This window comes from Anopheles arabiensis, chromosome 2, assembly GCF_016920715.1.
Source record: "Anopheles arabiensis isolate DONGOLA chromosome 2, AaraD3, whole genome shotgun sequence".
Classification (NCBI taxonomy): domain Eukaryota; kingdom Metazoa; phylum Arthropoda; class Insecta; order Diptera; family Culicidae; genus Anopheles; species Anopheles arabiensis.
This window is the reverse complement of record NC_053517.1, coordinates 51,842,772-51,858,420: the sequence shown is the minus strand read 5'-3', so window position 1 is coordinate 51,858,420 and position 15,649 is coordinate 51,842,772. Positions and strand designations below refer to the sequence as shown.

At 45.3% G+C, this 15,649-nt stretch overlaps 5 protein-coding genes across 6 annotated transcripts; 2 read left to right on the top strand and 3 right to left on the bottom strand.

The window, feature by feature from the left end:
• The first annotated feature begins 1,453 nt into the window (after positions 1 to 1,453).
• LOC120898271 (calcineurin subunit B type 2) lies at positions 1,454 to 6,526 on the top strand. 2 transcript variants are annotated; one of them, XM_040303877.1, is made up of 4 exons: positions 1,454 to 1,766; positions 2,108 to 2,147; positions 3,277 to 3,575; positions 3,886 to 6,526. In XM_040303877.1, the coding sequence occupies exons 1-4, from the start codon at positions 1,764 to 1,766 to the stop codon at positions 4,054 to 4,056; spliced, it is 513 nt and encodes a 170-aa protein (XP_040159811.1). In that variant the 5' UTR covers positions 1,454 to 1,763; the 3' UTR covers positions 4,057 to 6,526. The 2 variants fall into 2 exon arrangements, with proteins under 2 accessions (XP_040159811.1, XP_040159812.1); XM_040303878.1 differs by lacking the exons at positions 1,454 to 1,766; positions 2,108 to 2,147 and adding an exon at positions 3,068 to 3,196.
• Positions 6,527 to 6,580: 54 nt separating this feature from the next.
• On the bottom strand, positions 6,581 to 9,123 carry LOC120898269. Its single transcript, XM_040303874.1, is given in 4 exon segments — positions 6,581 to 7,735; positions 7,839 to 7,986; positions 7,988 to 8,418; positions 8,789 to 9,123. Coding segments are annotated over 4 exon segments (1,149 nt in total). The 5' UTR covers positions 8,820 to 9,123; the 3' UTR covers positions 6,581 to 7,196.
• Positions 9,124 to 9,419: 296 nt separating this feature from the next.
• On the top strand, positions 9,420 to 10,045 carry LOC120898272 (signal peptidase complex subunit 1). Its single transcript, XM_040303879.1, has 3 exons — positions 9,420 to 9,555; positions 9,618 to 9,764; positions 9,844 to 10,045. Exons 1-3 carry the CDS (start codon positions 9,532 to 9,534, stop codon positions 9,961 to 9,963), a joined length of 291 nt encoding a protein of 96 aa, XP_040159813.1. The 5' UTR covers positions 9,420 to 9,531; the 3' UTR covers positions 9,964 to 10,045.
• On the bottom strand, positions 10,018 to 11,347 carry LOC120898270 (tRNA-uridine aminocarboxypropyltransferase 1). Its single transcript, XM_040303876.1, has one exon. The coding sequence runs from the start codon at positions 11,075 to 11,077 to the stop codon at positions 10,100 to 10,102; it is 978 nt and encodes a 325-aa protein (XP_040159810.1). The 5' UTR covers positions 11,078 to 11,347; the 3' UTR covers positions 10,018 to 10,099.
• Positions 11,348 to 11,458: 111 nt separating this feature from the next.
• Positions 11,459 to 15,131, bottom strand: LOC120898268 (ubiquilin-1). The gene is made up of 2 exons (XM_040303873.1): positions 14,966 to 15,131; positions 11,459 to 14,368 (listed from the first exon to the last, which is right to left on the bottom strand). The coding sequence occupies exons 1-2, from the start codon at positions 15,065 to 15,067 to the stop codon at positions 12,863 to 12,865; spliced, it is 1,608 nt and encodes a 535-aa protein (XP_040159807.1). The 5' UTR covers positions 15,068 to 15,131; the 3' UTR covers positions 11,459 to 12,862.
• Positions 15,132 to 15,649: the final 518 nt, after the last annotated feature.

The window sequence follows — 15,649 nt, the reverse complement described above, 5'->3', positions numbered from 1 at the left end:
CATTTTGGCACTGAAGCCTTTTGGCACTGTTCAAATACCTTAAAGATTTTAATAGTGCAGGACATTTTGTGAAAAATAACTACAGATTTTAAGTTCTCTGATAACGTATTACAGTCTAAACTCACCGGTTGAACTTCGATTCCCTGCCAACTATTGAATATGTGCTTTTTAGTTGGCACGTTTCTCCATACAAAAAAAAAATGAATTTTTTCTCGGCAGGCCATGAGATATTTGTGAATTTTTCAAAAACCGGGTTTTCCATACAAACGCATGCTTTTTAATTGAACCGTCAGCCAACTATCGAGCATGCAACTAAAAAGCATGCCAAAAAGCGTTTAACTATTGAATTCTGACTGTATCATAAATAACTTTTTATCACTCATATTTTTGCCGAAAACGTGTTAGTCGACTAACGCGAAAACCCGAGACGCGAATGTCCCTGGAACGCATTAATCGCGTAACTCGGAGAAAGACTGTATTTGAACAAACATATCGCCGTTCTAATTCTAGCGATGCATAACTTCGATGTGAAATCAAACAACAGAATAGAGGGAATGAGAAAGCGCTCAGAGCGAGGAAAGCTCCACTTGCTGAGTATCTCTACAACAGAAGATGCCACCAGTTTTTTGCCGTGTTTAAAATTGCGCCAGTCATTTATCGTCTTCTAAACGGAGTCTTTTTAGATTCCTTTTAGGTTGAAAGCTTGAGCCGTTTAGGGCGGTGGCAACGGTGATCCGATGCGATATTATCGGATGAAATTTATATGGGATTTGACAGATAACGTCGGACGTGCGACTCGTACGATTCGGACGAATCGCACGTTCCACGTTATCTGTCAAATCCCATATCAAATTTTGACAGGCTATCCGATGAAATCGCTAAAATGCATTGCCACGGCCCCTAGGCCCTGTTTGGTGACCGTTTAGTGGATTTGTGGCACTTTCCAAGCCCTAAACTTCCCTTAAACTGCACCAGCTTAGCACCTTTTTGTTTCTTTCTTCTGGCAGAGAAATAACGTTATAATCGTTATAATTGGTCATAAAATTATTTCACACTTGAAAAATACAATTTTCTACAAAATAACGTTACACAAAATTTGCTTTCGTTTTTCATCAAAAGTCAAAGCTATGAATTTAAAATGAGCTCGACTGCAACGTCCATCGATAGAAGAAAGTTAGTTGGAAGTTGTAAATTTACGAACACACAACATCTTGCCGCTTTCAACACACTTGATCACACACAAATCCACAATTTTAGGCGTATCGAGTACTTGTCGAGCAGATGTGTAAACAATTTAAACAAATTCGAGTAAATGTCACTTGGGCAACGTCAACCTTGCTCGACTCGAGCTCGGTAAAAAAAACAGCTCGAACGAATTGTTCGCTGGGTCACCCAGCCCTTGTAGGGTAGAATTGTAAGTCTACGGGAGTGTGTGTGTGTAAAATACTCGTCGCCGCATTCGTGGGGGTGTGTTGAGTGCGCATTGAACGGTCCGACGTCGTTACACTGAGAGTGTGTGTGTGCAACGCTATTCCTCGTCGTTTTCGGTCGTAGCGAATCTTCTTCTAAGCTCACGCAAAAAATCCCGTGCAATTACCATAGCCCGTGTGTGGTTCTGTGTTTTGGCGAATTTGTGGCCCCGATTAGGTATCCTGTAATCAGGACAGCTTAAAGTACGTGCCCAAGTCATAGTTAGGAGCCCCAGCCGTAGGCAACGAGCAGCGTCTTTCGAGAAGCCATAGTATCGAGCAACAGATCAAGAAATGGTAGGTAAAATTCATGTTTCATTTTTACATGTGCAAATTTTCGAGTTCATATCGGTTTACGATCGAAGGAAAAAGGGGGAAAATGGTGCAATTGTACGATTCCCAAAACTGTGTCAATCCTCTGCGTCGTACAATCGGATAACTTTTACTACACCAATATACCTTGGTGCAATGTCTAGGGGTATTGAAAATTGTACTATAGCTTGAGCCCAGATCGCCCTAGATCCAAAGGTATTATGGCGCCCTCTTACCTGTACAACAATTTCGATTGAACGACGGCCTGACTGACTCCTCGTTTGACACAGCCAAACTAACTCAACTATGGTATCTTTCACTTACAGGGAAATGAAACCTCGCTACCGATGGAGCTCTGCTCAAACTGTAAGTAACTATTATATGCTTTTTTTAGGCCAACCTCGAACCCATTTTGTAAGTGCAGTGCATTCTATTAGGCGAAAGAACAATTGCGCTACATAACGCGTGAAGAAAGAAAAACACGCGTATCATTGGTGGGATCAGCGCGTAGCAGTAGGCCACGAAACATCCGTAGTGTACACACGCGCGCGTTCTCTCTCCTTTCGTGTGATTTTGTGCATGACCGTGTGTGGTATGCCAGCGGTGGCAGCAGCAGGCAGCAGCAGTGGAAGCAGCACCAGAAGCATACGGCTATTCTCGAAACAAGCAAGAGTTTATCGATTTTCCCAGTGGCAAAAGACGCTAATAATAAGGCGCATACGACCACAGCATGCAAGATCCATTATCTTGTCTTGCAGCTCTCCAACTTATCCTGTAGCTACTGACAACTAGAAAGTTAGGTTTATTTTATTATGTGTATGTTGGTAAAATGTCCATAATTGTTCCACCACTATATTGGCTGTCCTTTGTTCATGAGGCGCCGTTTATCCATTAAACCGATTCAACAACCACTTATATCATATGATAATCGGTTATTGCACATTTGCCGAATGTTTCTCTTTGTATTCTCTTAATGTTACTTATCTTTCCACTTGCCGACAGCATGGCGCTTGTGTTGCTAATTTTATTCAAACGCTCGATTCACACCCTCACGATCGCCGCGGCGTTTTGCCCAGTGGCTGGCCGAGCGCAATGTTTTTGTTTCTCCCTCGTTTTCGGTATTATTTACATCTGCCAGATATTTGTCACTCGGCTACGGTAAAGCGGCGTGGGCCGGTCACCACTAGCTAGCTGAAACGCTTGCGGACGCGCTACCATGGGAACGGCGACAGTCCATAGTAACACGATCGCTCATGCCCCCTACACAGCTGGATATATAGGGATCAATCTCTCAGTTTCCTTTTATCCAGCGAACGAAGTGGATCTTCTTTCTGTGGTCGCCCGCAGCTGGTGTGTCGTCGGACGTTAGTGCTAATAGAATCTAATTCCAATGGGCCAAATCACATCTCGCACCCGTACGGAGTGTTTTTTTTTTTGCCAACCGTGCATCACATGGTCATTCTAACGTGGTAACATCCTCTCCGAATACTTCCAGTTGACGCGGACGAAATCCGTCGATTGGGCAAACGCTTCAAGAAACTGGATCTCGACAATTCGGGCGCACTGAGCATCGATGAGTTTATGTCCCTGCCAGAGCTGCAGCAAAACCCGCTGGTGCAGCGTGTGATCGACATTTTCGACGCGGACGGCAATGGGGAGGTCGATTTCAAGGAGTTTATCCAGGGCGTGTCGCAGTTTAGCGTAAAGGGCGACAAACTGTCCAAGCTGAAATTTGCCTTCCGAATATATGACATGGATAACGATGGATACATCTCGAATGGGGAACTATTTCAGGTAAGCGGGGCAAATTACGGGCCTACTGATGTAGCGCGATATTATCCGCGCAGCGTCCAAAAGTAGCCGTCGCTCGAACGAACGATCTTTACCACACTACTACTACGCGGCAGGGGAACGTTGAATCAATGCTAAAAATAATCATTCATCGTTCCGGGCTACCTTGAATACCATGCATGCCCGCCAACGTTCCCACGAGCACAAGCGACGTTAGAATATCTGCTCGGGCTTCTTTTTTTTTTAACAAAACTCATATTTCCTTTCATGCATCCGTCGTCGTCCCCCTTGACACCGACACGCCCGGATCCAGGTGTTAAAAATGATGGTCGGTAACAATCTGAAGGATACGCAACTGCAGCAGATCGTAGACAAGACGATCGTGTTCGCCGACAAGGACGAGGATGGCAAGATATCGTTCGACGAGTTCTGTTCGGTGGTGGGCAACACCGATATTCATAAAAAGATGGTCGTGGATGTCTAAAGATTCTCGTGCTGGGTTCGGTTTACCTCTCCGCCAAGGGCATAGGCACCATCAATATGTAGTAATGAGCGGTACAGTCCGTCGCGTACTGGGTAAAAACACACAAAGAAACAATTCGTCGTCCTGCAAGCTTCATTTGAAACACTATTGCAATAATCTGCACCTTAATCTCCCACCCGCGGTGTTGCTACGAACGATGGTGAAAACAGTGTGGGATGATTACGAATGGGTAGTTTTGTCACAATTTTACCATTTTTACCTATTCACCCAGCGACACACATAGCCCCAGATATACTTACACAAACCTATCCTATACAATCGCTTACGTGTCATATTTGGAAACGCTCTCGCATCATCTGTTTTATTCCGTCGTTGATTTAATTCCGATGAAAATGGTAACATATTTGCATCAGATGCAACTATTAAAAAGAAAGGTAAATAGTTACGGTGCGCGTGCAATAAGGGTTTTGTGATGGTACTATCCAGTGTTTATCTTTCAATTTCAATTAATCTACCGTTCATCAATATGTCCTTAAAAAACAATATTTTTGTTTGTTTGTTTGTTCGTAAATGTTTAAGAGAGAGGCAATTCATGTTTTACCTATTTACATATTGTTACAATTGTCTCCTTGTGCGGTTAGTCTGTGAAACTTCGTTATCAACGTTTTTAAAACAGCAAGAGACGATTAATTATGCTTAGCATTATACGTTATATGAGTTTGTTTTGTTTCAATCGATTACACTTACATATTATATAGACCAATGTAGTTAAGTAATAATATTAATAAAAAAAAGTGCGATCTGCCGAAGATGGATTAACTGGTGAATTAACTCTGGCAGAAAGTGGCAGCAGAAAAGGAATGAATGTGGAATGAATAAACACATTTAATCTCAAATCCACCGCCCATAGCCAATGGAAATTTGCAATTGTTTCGTCGTCTCCAACTGCATGTCCAGGATACCTTACCCTTTCCTTTGGTTCCATCGTCAATGGTATATGTTTTTATTTTACTGTTTTGTTACTAATGTGTCGAAAGGGGAAAAAAGCGTCAAGCGAATTGTACTTCATTAATTCAGATAGATCATTAAGATAATTAAAAAAGCATTAATATAATGTAAGCACCATTCTTCTCTCGATCTTTAATCTTAACGTTTAAAAGAGTAAGGAGAAGGGACTACAAGCACCAAACAAATGCGCAGGATCATTTGGAAAAAGTCTAAATACGGAACAGATAAAACCTATACTAAACTATTGATCATCGTCACTTGCGTCATACAATTGTGAAGAATGCTTTTTTTAATACAAACAAAGACAAAATACAATCAGTGGTAGGCAGCAAACATTGTTTTCAATAGAATGGCATCAATTAGCAAACAAAAAACCCAAACCATAGGAAAGTTCATAATGAAACAAAAGAAAGGAAACTACTGTTAACATCTTTTACGAAAAAAGTGGATGTTTTTGGTATCAATTCATCTATTCTATTATGAAACAATTGCGCAAAATGCATACCAAAAACTAGACAAGATGACGCGTTATTCGTACTTACGCATGTTCGAATCAACATCAACTTATGAATGGATTGCAAGTTTGTTAACATAGTTCTTAACCCAATGTTTATGTGCAGGATAACGCGAAGGATACATCTCTCTTCCGTTCATTTTCTTTCAACCTTTTGCTAAAACCACCAACGTACTAACACATTGTTCAATGGCTCTCCGATTAGCGTAATCTGCATTAAGTGAACTTTTGGTAGTATCATCATCGCATGCTAATTTCAATTCCCAACATAACAAAATCATAAGCAAAACCACCACCATCCATTTAGCTGCATCATCGTATGCATCAGTGCAAGAGCCATATTTTCACGTTTGAACAGTTTCTTAGGTTAGGAGTAAATTTACTTACAAAGGAGTGCGTAAGATTCGAGACATATTTATACAACATCCTTCTGTGGATCGTCAAGGAGCGTGGATCATCATGAACCATCAGCACAATTGCATATGGCGTGTCCTTACACTTACGTGCATGATTGTGGTGTGCAAGAGGGACAACTAAATGAAAGCAGTCGAATCACATGACCGTTAAGGGAATGATGCTGCATCATATTACCTGCGCGGCTCGCAATGCCATTGTCTCTGTGTCCCCCCATGCGTTTGTACGTTACATGCACTCAATGCATCGAGGATGCACCACATGCACAGTAGTTTATGTTGTTCATTGATAACGCTCTTGAGACTAAACACCACGAATCTCTCCAAAATAGTGTGTCGTGTGTACACGACGATGCTAAATGACGCTTTTCTGGATTAAAATCTTTGCATCGGTGTCATTTTCACAAGTTCACTAAAAAATATCGATAAAAGAACCATACCGAAACACGGGAAGGAACTCTAAGCGCCGAATGGTGGCGACAGATTATCTCTAACTAATGTGCTACGAATAAAGAAGAACTCTATCTGAAAGATATTCACAACGCTTCGAAGAGAGTCTGATTTCAATGCCGAAATGGAAAGCGAAATGTGTAAGTGTAAGCAGGCATGTATACTTTATTGAGTCAAATATAATCGCCGCGACCGCTATGCGCTTTTGCAACTTTTATGATAAAATTTTAGGCACATGGTACACTTCAAACAAAAACGCAATATAATACAATCCGTAGATTACATATCCACAAATTATGCAGTTTCTACTCACACACGCGTACAAGTTATCTAATATTGGATCAATTTTGTTCCATCGTCGTCGCTTTAGTTAAGCTAGTGATAATCACACTCGTAGCACCGATTGGAATGGTGATAAAAAGAGAAGTACACTTCCATTAAGATCGCGGTGCCGGAGATCACCTGGGGGAAGTTGTGGTGTACATCGATCGCTGTCTGTAGCACCTCATTGTGTACGCTTGGCGTTAAGGTATGTCTTTCCCATCATTAGTGTACAATTTACGTTATCTAGTCTTTTCTTCCTACCTTTCTCTTTCGTAGGATTCTGAATGCTGCTTTGTTTGGACGTGACGCCAAATCCACCACGAGATCGTACTAGTGTATGTATAACAGATAAGAATACGTATATAATGGGCGCTGGCCAAGCGCTAGTGGAACTACTGCAAACGTACGAGCAAACGAATAGTAAATACGCCTCAGCCAAGTAAGGTGCGCGGAAAATGGCCCATATCGATGAAATCCTGCACTATCTCCTCTAGCAGTTCCCTCGTGATCCGGGGACGGCGCAGCTTGTACCCGTACGATTTAAGCTTCTCGTTGCTCAGATGCAGATGCTTCTGAAAGAGCAGCTCCTGGTCCATGTACGGCGTGAGCGGTGTATTTTGCACACCGTCCCGCTGGCACAGCTCGGCCCACGGTCCAAGGTGACGGTCGTTAATCTCCTCGATAGCACCTGCCATGTCGAGCTTCGTCATATTGGACATCGTAACGCCCCAGTAATCGATCTTGATGGCGAACATATCGGCTAGCAGCTCGCTGATCAGTCCCTGGGTAGCGTCACTGTCATCGCACACGTTGATCGTTTCGTGCAGCGTGCGATCGGTTTGCAGCAGCTCCCAAATGCTGCCGCACACGTCCTCCACGTGCACCACGTTCATCTTCATCGTGCCGGTCCAGAGTAGCTTCATCGTTTCCCCGAGATGCTTGTAAATCCCGGCTATAATAATGCGCGGTGCTGAAACGAAACGAAACGAAACGTAAACGATTGAAATGCAATCGAACGGTTGTGTGGAGCGCGTTGCTACTGGCGCTTCGAATCAAACGCTCCAGGCACGTACTCAGCCCTTTCCGGTCTCCTACGCCATAGCATATCGGCAGTCTCAATATGGTGTAAGGCAAATCCTTTATGGCGATAAGCTCCTGCTCGACCTTCGCCTTGTACTTGCCCACCATCGTCCAGGGCTCGATGGGGCAGTCCTCCTTTTTGCGGCACCTTCTCGTCGGAGCACATACTGCCAGTGCTCAGTTCAAGGTAGCGCTTAGCCTTACACTTCACAGCCTCTGTTGCACAGTTTAAGCTTAGCTTCAGTATACCCTCCTGGTAGACGGGATCCGTTTGGCCGGGTTTCGTTTCGGCCGCACAGTTTATCACATAGTCCCAACTTCCGCCGACCGTTTGCGCCTGCTTCTTCTCCTCCTCCTCTCCTCCTTCCTCCTGCATACGGAACGCATTTTGGCACGAGGTTGGATTGATCAAATTGGCACTCGCAAACTCGACCCGTGCGTCCGCGAATGCTTGCGAGTGTCGGCTGTTAAGCCACGCCATTAGTGGCGGCGTCTTATCGACCACTTTAATGCGTCCCGCTAGATCATTCGCAACCAGATGATCCACTAGATGCCGTCCAATAAATCCGCATCCTGCATGTTGCGGTGGGCAGAGGGGTATGAAACAAAGAAAGAAAGCAAAACGTTCTTTAAAAGCGAATCACTCGAAGCAGAAGATCAGAGATTGATCGACGGCACAGCGCGGTGATGGCATTGAACCGTGATTATCGCTTCCGAACCGGCTTTGTGGTAGGGGCAAAACGAGTCTATCGACAGCAGCGCGGTCTTGCGAACGCAGGCTGCGCAGAATATCGATCACGGGTAGCAATTATGTGACATTAACTTAATTATGAGCGGTCGGCAGTCCGGATTGCAGGAAGTGTTGTTGCGCAACGAGATTGTTGCTTCACACCCCCGCACCTTTAGGCCACAACGTTCCAGGATTAATTCCCCAGTAAATTACCTCCAAGGACTAGAACGTTCGGTTTTGACATTGTTTATTCTACACACACTACACAGCTACAAAACTGTGGAACTGAATTGCACACGAAACCGAAACGGCAAACCAAAAAAAAGGTTCAAAATAAGTCACGATGATTTAACTAATCCGTATAGTACGGAACAAAGCACACGAACAACAATTAAATGGCACTAAACAGGAGCTACGGCTTACAGAAGGAAACGAAAAATGTAATGAATGTACAAAGTGCAACAAAAAAATGTAACACAATCGGTGCGGGGAAATTGCGACCGTTGCGGCAGATGAGTTGTTTTTGTTTTCTTTTTATCTCTCGGCCGCGCTTGCTTTATATCATGTGCGGGATCGCTCGAGAATGTGTGCGGTTGGCTCATTGACGATGATTGACATACGGCGTGCGTTCCTTGGCAATCAGTGGCTCGAAAAGAAAAACTAAACGTTATGAATTAAATTTACCCTTTTGGGTGTGATTTTTAGTTTGATGCAGCATTTGTAACTTTTTTTTTGTAAATAATTGCACGGGGAATTATTTTGAGATAACTTTTTTGCTAAATTATATATATATTTTCCATTTGACAAACGAAACGCGTGTGGCCCAGCCTGGATATTTGAATAGTGTCATTCTCGCCAAACTAGTCTGTCTCTGTCACTGTCCCAAAAGGTCTCTGACGTGTTGTTTTGTTGATGTACACTTGGCAATTTAATTCGCAAGCCGCAAAAAGTTAAAAATGCTGAATATCCAAACACATATGGTAAATATCGATTGGGCTACGCTAACGGAAGCTCGCACTACTACGCATCTGTTACTTTTCAGGACTTTGAGGGTCAGGGTAGGGCCGAAAAGCTTTCCCGCATCATCATAACCCTGTTCGGAACCGTCGGTCTAGTGTGGGGCTACATTATCCAGCAGTTTTCGCAAACGGTGTACATTCTGATTGCCGGAGTTTTGCTCGCCTCAATTGTAAGTAGCACCAACGGTATTCTTTTCGGTAAAAGCAATATTCTGTTTTACAATCTTCATCTGGTTCGCCCGCGTACAGCTCACCATTCCACCGTGGCCAATTTATCGCAAGAAGCCACTGAACTGGCAAAAGCCCCGTCCTGATTCTCAGACTGCGCAAAGTGCAGGAGACGAAACGAAGAAGAAAAAGAAAAACTAATAATTCCGATGATGTGCTGAAGGGCTGAAACTACTACTAATAAAAACAACTATGTTGGACTTGTATTCATCTATTTGTCTTAGAACGTGTGAGTAGCGTTTTTTCTGCTTCTTTTTTTTCGCAATGAATTACGCTTCTAATACAGCGGCCGCTTGTACGCTTTAAGCTTTTCGTGGTCGTAATATTTATGTATCAAATTGTACATATGCCGAAAGAAGAACAACACATTGTCGTACTGCCCGTTGTACGGCGGTACTTCGTCCGGGTTCATCTCACCGGGATGCATAATACGCTCCTTCGGAATCTGCTCCATGTTCAGGTGAATGTGCTCCAAGCCCCGATATCGACTGTCCAGACCCCAGGCAGCAATGTGCACCTCCAGCACGAACTGATGGATGGCTTCGACCGTGGCAAGAAACCATCGCGGACTGTTGCGCTGATGGCGCCAGAATTGGGAAATTCGGTTCTGTATCACAACGGTGCGCAAACCCGACAGCCGCTCATCCTTGTAAATACCCCGACACTGGCTCCAGGTGCTGTCGATGAATACGGCTCGCTTTACCGGGAAACTCTCACCGTCGCAATCCGCTGCACCGCCATTCCGCTCATCAGTCGTCTCCCGGGGGTGCAACGGTGTATCCACGATGTCGTTCAGCCGGAAGCGCAACAGCGTGCCCATATGGTATCCTTTGGGAAGACCGTAGTTCTCTTTCATCTGGTACGTTTCGCCGCTAAATAAGCTGGCCACGGTGAGCGCGGTCGGTGTGGGAAATATCAACACCACACCGCTCTCCTCGCGATAGTCCGGGATGTCGGGGTACGTGTAGATTTTAACATCATCCGGCGCCAGGATGGCAGCGTGCACCGCCGTACTTTTGCCATCAATTTCGTTCCTATGCTTTATGACATCGATTTTTACTGGCAGGGAAATGCGCGGTACACGGGCTGCTATTTCCGGGACTGGGACATAGCAGGTGTAGCAGAAAAACTTGCGCGACTTCCCACAGACAGTGCAGGAGCTTCGACCCTCCACGCTCATCAGAAAGTCCGTGTCCGCAATGTGCATACCTTGGAAGGGGTCCGGTCGCTGGTTCGATGGTTCGGTCGCTGCCATCGTCTTTTGTTTCGTCGGATGCAAATGGCAAAGTGTGGCAAAGCGATGAAACTGGTAGTGTTTTGTTTACATTCTGTTCGAAACTGCACATGAGTTTGACAGTGCTAGTGCAATTCAAATGCGTAACGCGTCGAAGCGTTAGGCGTTACACAGTGCCTGGCACACATTATGCTGCACTGGGACGTATTCAGTTTGGAAGGTAATTTTAGTGGAAACAACCGTACGAAGCAAAAGTTAGTTGATTCAAATTGAAATAAAACACACAATACAATTGTTAAATAATCAACAGGGTGGAAATTTAAAAAGTTTAAAAAATAGTGGCAATATACTAGTAACTGACGATTACAATTAATACAAATGAAAGAAGGGACCACAAACATATAATTACTTGCACCGTGCAGTTGGTTTAACTTTTTATTGAATATACTAGTACTGTATGTATATGTATATAGGTATATCTATCCATCGACGCTGGTATGGATGGGAGAAAGTAGACACAGCAGTAGCAGCTTTGCATTCGCTATCCACAAACAGACACACACACACACGCACACACATCTTATATCATTTCAAATCTATTGATTTGGCTGTCCATCTTTCGCTGGCATTTTTATTTCATTAAATTTTCTATTCGTGTTTCAAGAGTCAGAGCAAGATAAAAGTGTATTGTTGTGTGCGCAGCGCGCGCTTGTACGCGCCCAGATTCCAGAGGCGTGTTCTAAATGTGTTTGTGTTTAACTGCATGTTTTGCATTGTTTTACATTGAATAACGACGAAGAACAGGAGGAGGTGTGGGTAGGTGTGTTATTATTTTTTTTGTAGCGACTTATTTTGATAGCATTCTGGAACTAGGAGTTTGTTGCTAATCCAAATTGCTATGTTCTTTTTTTTTTCAATCATTATCCACTATTAATTCACCCTTCTCACTACCATACATCCACCATATTTTGCTACATTCCGTTCTATCCCCACTTGTAGTACAATAAAACATAACCATAGTACAACGTGTTTACCATCCGCCGTATGGAGAAACACTGGCCGAAAACAAAGATGCGATTAAACGGCGCACATTGCAGGCAAACATTGACGGTACTACGGGTGATCCTAGAGTTCTTTGTAGTCAGTTTCTAATTTCGACACATTGCTTAAATTGGGACATTTATCAAAAAAAAAAGGAATTTTTATCGTCAAAAAAGGACAGGACATTGTTGCTCATTACGCTTAAAGCAGATGCCATTCGGTGAGTATCAACTATCAGCAGATGAAGGATACAAACAGAAACGCTAAGCGTCACGATCCGCTAACAAGTGCTGCGGAAAATGAATTGTGTGCTAGGTGTTTTTTTTATAAAGAATATCTAATTTATGTCCTGTTTTCCATCATTGTCTCTGTTCAATAATTACTACCCATTTTTCTCCGATCCGATTCGATTGGAAACATATATATATATCCTTTACCAGGTGTAATAGAAGAGGAAAACAAGAAAGAAAATGAAAATGCTCGTACATGCTCTCGCTCCTGCTGTTCAATGTTGCTTACGATATTATGCAAAGATTACTATTCCTGGTGTGCACAAACACATCTTGCACGGCGTGGGCCAGGTGTATTGCACACAACGGCGTACGGAGTGTGGTGCCCTTCCTTTTCCTTCCCTCCCTCAAAGGGAAGAATGGACCCCCCCCTCAAAACGATACAAATCGGACACAAAAATATTGAAGCAACGTGTTAGCAAAGGTCGTTCCCCTAGTCGTTTCGCTCACCGGTTCAGTTGAGGGGCGCACATTGTTAGCTTAGCGACAGCTGGCCAAGCGCAAGCAATCGCTCGATCGCCGCATTGATGTCGCCGAAGGAAGCAATCAGGGCCTGCAGGTTAGCTTCACGGTTAACAAATCCCATCGCCGTCAGTTGTTCCAGCTGCGCCCGGTAGCGCTCCTCCGGTGGAATGTTCGTATCAGCCGTACCCGATGCCATCCCGTTGATCATGCGGGACATAAACTCCGAAAACAGCGCATCGTTGTTCGACGCCTGTGCACCGGCGCCACCCGTTGCGGTGGTAGCCGCGCTGGCCGTGTTCGTGGCACCCGAGCCGGTAGTTGACGGCGGTGCACCCGGCATCGGCGGAATGCCCATCGTGCTCATTAAGCCGGGCGCGGCCGAGCGCAACTGTTCCATTCCTTGCTGAATCTGCAGGATCGCATTCAGTGCCTGCGGATTGGTGACCATTTGCTGCACTTCCGGGTTTTGCATCTGCCGCATCAGCTGGGGCATCATCGTGCGCAACTGATCCTGCAGACCGGGGCTGTTGGCCAGCAGCGGATTTTGGCTCATCAAGTTCGCGGCCATGGCCGGATCGGCGGCCAACGCCTCCATCATGCTGCGGGTAGCCGGCGAATTCAGCATATTCGACATAATGGATGGGTTCTCGCTCATCTGCTGCAGCAAGCTCTGCATGGCCGGTGTGTTGAGCAGTCCGAGCGGAGTTCCGGCAGCATCCGTGCCAGCACTGCCGGTTCCGGCTGCCCCACGGTTGCCACTGCCGGTGCCGCTGCTAGCGCTGCTCCACGGATTCGGCAGTGGGCTTCTATTTTCGGTGCCCTGCTGCGGATTGGCACCGCCTCCGCTAGTGCTGCCCGACTCGGAGGTCCCGGAGTACGGATTGCGGAAGGTGGCATTCATCATCGGCTCCTGGATGTCGCGATAGATTCGCTGCAGTGCACTGTACCCGCCCGGCACGCTCTCCAGATTCGAAATGGCACGATCATGCGAACGCATTAGCTCCTGCAACATCGACGGATTGCGGGCCAATTCCATCGTCTGTCGCAGCAGTTCCGGGTTGTTCAGCATGTGCGAAATTTCCGGATTGCGTTGCATCAGCTCCTGCATCTGCGGATTCGAGGTCAGTATCTGGCGCATCGTGTCCGGGTTGTTCATCATCTGCTGCACGAGCGGGTTGTCCAGCACCGTGCGCATCAAGTCGGGGTTGTCGAGCAGCTCGTGCTGCATGCGGGACTGCAAATCCATGAAGTTGGTCTGATTGCCGCCGAGCGCACTGAGTCCGGCGAGACCGCCGAGTTGATTCAATCCGAACGGCGTTTGCGACACATCCGCCGGCGCTCGCCGCGCACTCTCCGCATCCGCACGGGGGGCCGCCTTTATGACCAGGTACACCGTCAACCCCTCCTTGATGTTGTGTGTCTTGAGCGTGTCGGTGTCCTTCATGATCTTACCAGCGAAAATCAAACACACCAGCTCCGGGTTGGTCTCAAACTTCTCCGCGACAATGGCCTTGAGCTGAAAGGGGAGAGAGTAAAATCAACATCATTTTCGAATTGCATCATTCACTCGTTCGTGAAACACTGCTCTGCCAGAGATTCCCCCCTCTGTGCGGATTATATTCAATTAAGCAATTCACATAGCAGCCAGCGGTGATAAACACATTCCAGCAGCAGCAGCAGCATTTCCAACCTTCACATCATCGCTACTGGTCAGCTTGTGCGTGTATGTGTGAGTGAGGCAATAGCCGCGCTCCAGCGAATGGCAAACCAGAGAGCACACGCACACACTGACACCCATGTGCCATGTTTTTGTTCGATTTTTCCGAGTCACTCCGCACGAACCCAAAAATGCCCAACATTTTGTCGTCGGCCACACACATTTGCACCATCGCAGGGAGTAACGATAAAACGATAAATACTCTATCGATTTAGAAAATTCATAAACCGGCAAACCTGCCGCAACGCACTGTCTGATTCGAAGGTGGAGAAAATTCTCGAATCACTTAACGCCACACCATCGTACGACGCTTGCAGATTGTGGTCAACACGCCCGCCATCACGAGCGGCGATCGCTTGTTCGGAAATTCACTTGTGCCGCTACCGAATCACTTACATCTTTAATTTCTGCATCGTCTTCGATCTCTATCGATTTTCTATCTTTGGGTGTTTTCACCATAATGGTGATCTTTTTCCCACTAGCTCTATTCTCCGCCATTATTGCTGCTGCTTGTTTGTTGTAAAAATCTTTCGTCACTGAATCTGCTGATGACGGCTAGGTCGGCAAAGAAAGAGACCGCCAGAGTGACCAGAAATACCGATTTATCTGTATTCCTACCGATTTTTTATATGCCTACCGATTCACAGATGACCGCCCTAAAACTACCGATTTTCCATTTATCCTACCGAAAATCACAGATATTTGATTTTTCAGTCGTTTAAGCTTAATCTTTGGCGCTTGGGATGCTATTTCAAGGATTGTTAACCACATTTGTTACTTAACGCTCTGATGCACGTTTGTTTGCCTGGCACTTTTTATCCGTTAAAATTTAATGTTCATAATAAGTAGAAAATGTCAGTTGCGTGGATTCCGAAAATTTCTCGTAAAAGAAAGTCATTTAAATATGAATTTGAATCTCACTCTCACATAAGTTAAAGCTTACCCGACAGACAAAGAGAATGAAATTTTCAGGCGAGGGGAAGGTAGAAACACACGGAGGGGGTCCGGCCCAAGATCGGATCCGAAGTCCGTTGTTTTGGGCTGATAATTAATGAATGGCGGATGGAGCGCTACCACAGG

Excerpts from the sequence above, each read along its gene's own strand:
- LOC120898271 (XM_040303877.1), top strand. Across the intron at positions 2,148-3,276 it reads GATGGAGCTCTGCTCAAACT|TTGACGCGGACGAAATCCGT; the intron begins GTAAGTAACTAT and ends GAATACTTCCAG. Across the intron at positions 3,576-3,885 it reads CGAATGGGGAACTATTTCAG|GTGTTAAAAATGATGGTCGG; the intron begins GTAAGCGGGGCA and ends GCCCGGATCCAG.
- LOC120898272 (XM_040303879.1), top strand. The coding sequence starts at position 9,532 with ATGCTGAATATCCAAACACATATG. Across the intron at positions 9,556-9,617 it reads TGAATATCCAAACACATATG|GACTTTGAGGGTCAGGGTAG; the intron begins GTAAATATCGAT and ends GTTACTTTTCAG. Across the intron at positions 9,765-9,843 it reads GAGTTTTGCTCGCCTCAATT|CTCACCATTCCACCGTGGCC; the intron begins GTAAGTAGCACC and ends GCCCGCGTACAG.
- LOC120898270 (XM_040303876.1), bottom strand. The coding sequence starts at position 11,077 with ATGGCAGCGACCGAACCATCGAACCAGCGACCGGACCCCTTCCAAGGT.
- LOC120898268 (XM_040303873.1), bottom strand. The coding sequence starts at position 15,067 with ATGGCGGAGAATAGAGCTAGTGGGAAAAAGATCACCATTATGGTGAAA. Across the intron at positions 14,369-14,965 it reads ACGATGCAGAAATTAAAGAT|CTCAAGGCCATTGTCGCGGA; the intron begins GTAAGTGATTCG and ends CTCCCCTTTCAG.